The sequence below is a fragment of the Erythranthe guttata genome, chromosome 10 (genome assembly GCF_056151865.1).
Source record: "Erythranthe guttata isolate IM_541 chromosome 10, IM_541, whole genome shotgun sequence".
NCBI lineage: Eukaryota > Viridiplantae > Streptophyta > Magnoliopsida > Lamiales > Phrymaceae > Erythranthe > Erythranthe guttata.
In genome coordinates this window covers 1,271,715-1,278,060 of record NC_142542.1, presented here as the reverse complement: position 1 = coordinate 1,278,060, position 6,346 = coordinate 1,271,715, and the positions used below count along the sequence as shown (strand labels likewise).

General features: G+C 32.4%; 1 protein-coding gene and 1 long non-coding RNA gene across 2 annotated transcripts; one reads left to right on the top strand and one right to left on the bottom strand.

The window, feature by feature from the left end:
- Positions 1–3,143: 3,143 nt before the first annotated feature.
- LOC105953024 (large ribosomal subunit protein eL33y) lies at positions 3,144–4,808 on the top strand. The gene is made up of 4 exons (XM_012976638.2): positions 3,144–3,383; positions 3,481–3,709; positions 3,798–3,840; positions 4,597–4,808. Exons 1-3 carry the CDS (start codon positions 3,316–3,318, stop codon positions 3,837–3,839), a joined length of 339 nt encoding a protein of 112 aa, XP_012832092.2. The 5' UTR covers positions 3,144–3,315; the 3' UTR covers position 3,840; positions 4,597–4,808.
- A 348-nt stretch (positions 4,809–5,156) lies between these two features.
- LOC148767235 (uncharacterized) lies at positions 5,157–5,950 on the bottom strand. Its single transcript, XR_016033843.1, has 3 exons — positions 5,765–5,950; positions 5,512–5,670; positions 5,157–5,382 (listed from the first exon to the last, which is right to left on the bottom strand). It is a non-coding gene; the product is annotated as an uncharacterized LOC148767235 (long non-coding RNA).
- Between the last annotated feature and the right edge of the window lie 396 nt (positions 5,951–6,346).

Genomic DNA, 6,346 nt, shown 5'->3' with positions numbered 1-6,346 from the left:
ACTTTTATGCATTTCTTATTGAATCTTCCACTGTCCAATAATACAAATGGGCTAATTTTATATTGACAATCAAACGAAGCCCAAAGTTATTATTATGTATGATTATTTATATTTTTTTGCTTCTTTTTTCTTTACAAAATAATTCCTCCACATTTCTTCGCGACAATTGAATAATTAAGTAAATACTAAATAGATTGAGTTAATTATAATTTGTAGAAAGAAAAAAAAAACTATTAATGATGGAAAATCTCTTATATTATGGGAAAAATATAATCCAAATATGTGAAATTGCAGAAATAATTAATTAGAAAGAAGAATGAAACGTGGAGGGGTTGTTCTTTTAGGGTTTTCGGTTACTTGTTAGGTATAAAAGTTTGCCATAAAAAAATTGCATTTAAGATCTATTCACATGCATATGATAGTTGATGTTCTTCTTTTTCACTTTTCTTTTTCTTTTTCCTTTTTCCTTTTTAGCAATTGATGTATGCATTTAATAACTTCATATTCATGTATAATCACATAATGTGAACCGTAGTTATAAATAAATATAAATATATTATATATATAAATACATATATAATTGACTCACCATGCCATAAATAAATGCAAATCATTATCCATTCTTTAATTGGAAAACTACAATGCACTTCTTAGGAAAGATCGACAGGGAAATGGATACATTTTTGTCACAGCTATTTTGCTGATAAGATATATTAATTAATTAATATTGTAAAATTGTATATCAGAAAATGATAGGAAAATAAATATTAAATTGTATTATTATTATAGATTTGATGGCACAACAAACAAAAATTCACTTAGTAATTGATGATAAAATACCGACATGGTGAAACGACGTCGTATGTAATTTATGTTTGTAAAAAATAAAATGAAGAATTAATCCTAATTATAACGTCATCATCATTTGTCCAATTGCGTCTCAGTTTACGTTATGCATTTGTATTGTGTTATACGTAACAGGAAGCATTCAATCAGTTTTAAATAAATATATAATAATAATACTAATTATAAAAAAAAAAAAAGAATAATTCAAAACTCGAACCTGTGATCTTATCTGTGTATATATTTCAATTATCAATAAGTCTATTTTTGTTTTATATTGGCAATAAATTATCTCTAGAACAAGTGATACATAGTAATCTTACAAGTCTGACAAATTCAGTTTTTAATATTTAAATTCAAGATTAAAAATACTAACAATATCATAACGAATGATGAAGAAATTGTATAACTACACTCAACTACAATAAAGTGTTTGCTTTTTAATTAATTATGCTTTATTAACATAAGCATTAAGGACTATGAAATTGTGATAGTAGAAGTGGATGTAATTAACTGTGGTGGGTGAAGACTAATGACACAATTAAGGCTCACTAAGCCATGGACTCATGATTACGTCTTGGTGTTAGTCCCACTAAAGTTTCTTCTTAATTACACTATAACTTCCCAAAAAACATTTGACAAATGAAAAATAAAAAGAATCATTTTGTAAAGTTTAATAATAATATTATATATAATCAAACCCACTCATCAATTATAAATTCTCATAAAAATAATTCTGAAATAGTTAAAAACTAAAAAATAAATTAAGTAATTAAAATTGGGTTGGGTAGGTGGTTAGCAATTAAGCCCCAATAATTAACGGCCCACATCCAATTTGGAATAAAGGGAACGCGTGGAGAGCTGTAATTTGACGGTAACCGTAGCGCCCGATACCGACACTTCACTTTTGGCGGTGCACACTCTATTCGTACAGCCACGCGTCACACCCTCGTCTTCACCTAACAAACTAAAAATAATAATTAAATTAATAATAATAATATTATTATTATATTATTATTGGTTATTCATTAGCCGCAGCAAAACGAATTCGGTGAGATGATGATTAATAACCAAGGGAATGTTTCAACACGGACAGAATATTTATTTGATTATTTGTGCAGCTGTATATTTGTATTAACCACCTTTTTCTCCAAATTATATTTATATATTTTTTTTGAAGTATGATTACCAATGTTGATACTTTAAGCAAATGATAAACTATATTATTGGTTATTAATCATATGATTAGACATAAGCCGGACTTTAGATCTCAATTTAGCAACCGACACACGAAAAAATGGTTTTGATACTCTAATTATTTTATTTGCATCTCGGAATCACGAGTTTCTACTTTTGCCGGACTATGTTTCTTTCTTGTTCTTGCTTCTTACTAATTTACATTTTATTTGTTTTAACTATAATTAAACAACATTAACAAAAAAAAAAATTAATGGAGTCTGGTCTCGTTACGTCTCTAAGTCAAAGATAAATGGAAACATAAAATTTGTGTTTAGAATTGAATACTTGAATATTAATCGATTATTGGAAATTAGAAGTGGCGAACAAACTCTAGTCTGGTCAACTGTGTAAGTCATTGAATTTGTGGAAAACAAAGTGCCGACTAAAATCTCATAAATATTATTTTGTTATTTATTTAAAATATCAGAAAGATATTAATTTGAAGACAAATGGAGATTAATGTTTTTCATCAAAATCACCGTACAAATGCCATCTGGTGATATCTTTTTGAATCCTACCTATCATAGAATTGATGCGGCGGTGGACCAACATAATTATTATAATCAGGGTAAGTTACAATCACCCCTTGAGATACGGTCAAATTACGAGACCCTCCTCTTGTTTGGATAATTACAACCACCCCTCAACTCCTCAAATTTAGTGGAATCTTCGAAATTATATGAAATATTATTACTTTTGTACCCGTTTTATCCCATTCGAACTTTACATTTTGAAGTAAGATGATCATAATATGTATTTTTTGGCTTATATATATCAGATTGTGGTGCATAAGAAACTGTATTTTTACACAAAACGAGTACAAACTAGAGCACATTTCACGAAATCTAGATGATTATGTTGAATTTGACACCATAAACGTGGACGTGTAAGAAAAAACATAGTTAACGGTAGATATAATTATCCAAACAAGAGGAATTTTTTTCGTAAATTGACCATACCTCGGGGGTGTTTGTAATTTACCCTTATTAATATTATTGGATAAAATATTAAAATTTAAAAACTAGCAAATTGGGTGATTTAATTTAATTTTAATTTATAGTGGGCCAGGCCAGTGTAATAGTCCAGTCCAAATGGTATTGGCCCGTTACATACATGTATATTTGCTTTAAGCCCAATTATCAGTTTACACTTAAAAATTAAAATTAGGGTTTGCCCCCACAGTCGTCTCCATTTCATTTTCTCAGAGAGCGAAGCTTTGTTCCAGCGGCGGCGATGGTGAAAGGGAGGCAAGGTGAGCGAGTCCGGCTCTATGTCCGTGGAACAGTCCTCGGATACAAAAGGTACAATTTTTGTTTTTTCCCGATTTTCATTTTTAAGCTGTGTTTGGTTGAACGATGTAAAATTGACTGATGCCTTCGTTCGATTTTGTGATTTTAGGTCGAAGTCGAACCAGTACCCAAACACGTCGCTGATACAGATAGAGGGAGTGAACACACAAGAGGAAGTGGCGTGGTACCTTGGGAAGAAAATGGCGTACATTTACAAGGCCAAGGTTAAGAAGAACGGATCTCACTACCGTTGCATTTGGGGCAAGGTTGCTCGCCCTCACGGTAACAGCGGCGTCGTTCGCGCCAAATTCAAGTCCAACCTCCCCCCTAAATCCATGGTAACTTTTAATTTCTGCAGAAAGAGTTAATTTTTATTTTGATTTATTGATTTCATGGTGAGATAATAATCTGTATTTTGCCAAACAGGGTGCTAGAGTGAGGGTGTTCATGTACCCGAGCAACATTTGAGGTGAGTGTTCGTTCTCAAACTCTGTTTTGTTAGTCCTTGTTAATTGTGATTATGAATGATAGTTATACATCACTATATCTCGATTGTAAAATGGATAATTGAATTGCATTGTGTATGATTTTCGCTACTCTTTTAGTTTTGTCTTGTTGAACAAATTTTAAAATAATAGTAATGAATTAGCTTGGTTTTGACCACCAGTTACTCTTTTTTGTTAGTTCTGGTTTAAGTGATTATGAATGATAGTTATACATCACTATTTCCATTGTAAAATGGACAATTGATATGAATGATAGTTATACATCGCTATTTCGATTGTAAAATGAATAATTGAATTCCACCATTTTGGATTGTTGTGCATGCCTTTTTTTTTTGTGGAGACAACCTATTTCATATTATAATAACTGAATTAGCTTTTGACCATCAGTTGCGGTTTTGTATCTAAATAATTTAAGAGCTTTTTTTTAAGCTGAATATTTTACGAGTTGAAAAATACTAAACTCCATTCCTTTCTTCTTTGCCTTGTATTGGTTTTCAAAATATAAGTGCGAAAGTGATCAGAGTGTTGAAAGTAACGCACGTCTTCTGATCCAAATGTAGCCACAAGTATCGAGTTATATATGTTTGTCAATGATGTATAATATGGTCATTCCATTACGAGTTTTGTGTTAAATTATCTCCACAAGTTAACTTTTTGCTTCATAATCTTGGTGTTAGCATCAAGTTTCTAGCTAATTTAGCTTTGCCTTCTTATTTCAGTGACTGGGCGTCGTGTAGGCTTTACCAGGAGCACTGCATGAAGAGAGACCATCGAGATTTTAACTTTTTTCTTTTTTGTTTTTTTGGGTAAGAAAATTCGTATAACGTGAAGTTATGTACACTTTCGGCCGGTAAAGCTTGATAATTTATGATTTATTTGTCGGATAATATGTTAGCTTTATATCTTTGAATGGCGATCCGCTGCTCTCTTATGCTAGTTCGTATTTATTTTTACCTTACCTCATGTTGATTGCACTTTGTTTGGTCTTAAAGTTGATTTACGAAAGATTGAAACTGATTTAAACTATGTTAAGTACTTGAATTTTAAGAGAAGTGAGGTTTCATCTCGAAAATAACCATTACATAAGTACAAGTCACTTTTTTAAAGTCGGATTTCCGAACACACCAAAACAGCTTATTATTCTTAATTTAAATAAGTTTACAGACTTAGTTTACAGACTTAATTAAAGGATAACCAATTCCACGTGTTGAGGTACTCGGGCTTCAATTTGTTGCTTCGCATAACTCCTTGCAGTTTGTAGTCTCTCCAAATCGTCTCTCCAAATCTTCACCGCATAGTTGGAAACCGCACATAATTGGATCGAATGTATCGATGATTATTTTCTCAAGCACAACGGAGTTCTTTAAAATGTATGTAACTAATTCGACATCACTCGAGCGGCCGTAGTAACCACGTAACTTAAACACTCTAAGGTGATGGTGAGGCAACTCTGTAATATTCTTCTTCACTTTTCTATCTGATCTTGAAGGTTCCATTATCAGTAACTGCACATGCGAAAAAAACCGAGACAATAAATCTACTGCTGCCAAGTAAAAGAAAGAAAATATAGGTCTATTATGGACAGACCAAAACGAAAGAGGGGAGATGAGTTAGAAATACGAAAGCAAGCTTACCTCTAAAACAAATTCCTGCAAGTTTGGAGATGCCTTTATCAAAGGGGTGAGTCCCATAAGACTTTCGTCACCGTCTGTTCAATATTCTACGACCAACTTCTTCAGCTTAGTCAGTTCAGGAAATGTGGGTAGAACAATTTTCTTCAAAGGCATCCCGAACTAAATAAATCATTGTACACAGCATCATTTTATTATTATTATATTAAAACGAAAAACAGGAAACAAATAACAAAACTCAATTCCATTGTCTAACCTCTTTCTGGTGGGACTTCAGCATCAAGGTAAGAATCTCCAATTGGGAATTGCAGCAAGAAAATGTAGGAAGAAATCTTCCGATAGAGTCGTAGTAATGCATGCAATTAACATATACCTCTTTAAGCATCGGAACATTCTCAAGCAAGAGAACCTAGATATTCGGGCCAATAAGTGAAATAAGATTTGGCGTCAAAACCTGAACATATTTCAAATAGCTGCAGTGCATCAATTCCAAGTGTTTTAGAACGAGGGATGGCCCACAAACTTCAAGTATTTTCGCCTCTCTTCACTGCATAAATCATAGTTTTCTCTAATCCTGGCTAGTGCAGCGTCTGCACGAAAGTCGAGAGAAGAGGTAGTGTGTTTCCACAAGTTCATCCAACGAGATGAAAGAACACTAGTTTGTGCAGCTTCCTTCATCGATAGATGAGATAGGATATTGACGAGAATATCATCCGGCAACTGACTAATCCGGTCATCATCACCTTTCGATCTCTTGTTACACTATCAAAACAAACATAAATTGCAAATTGCAAATCATCAGAACTAAGGAACAGCAACAAGAATTTTGCAACTCACT

Coding starts and splice junctions, on each gene's coding strand:
- LOC105953024 (XM_012976638.2), top strand. CDS start 3,316: ATGGTGAAAGGGAGGCAAGGTGAGCGAGTCCGGCTCTATGTCCGTGGA. Junction 3,384..3,480: donor ACAGTCCTCGGATACAAAAG/GTACAATTTTTG, acceptor TTGTGATTTTAG/GTCGAAGTCGAACCAGTACC. Junction 3,710..3,797: donor ACCTCCCCCCTAAATCCATG/GTAACTTTTAAT, acceptor TTTGCCAAACAG/GGTGCTAGAGTGAGGGTGTT.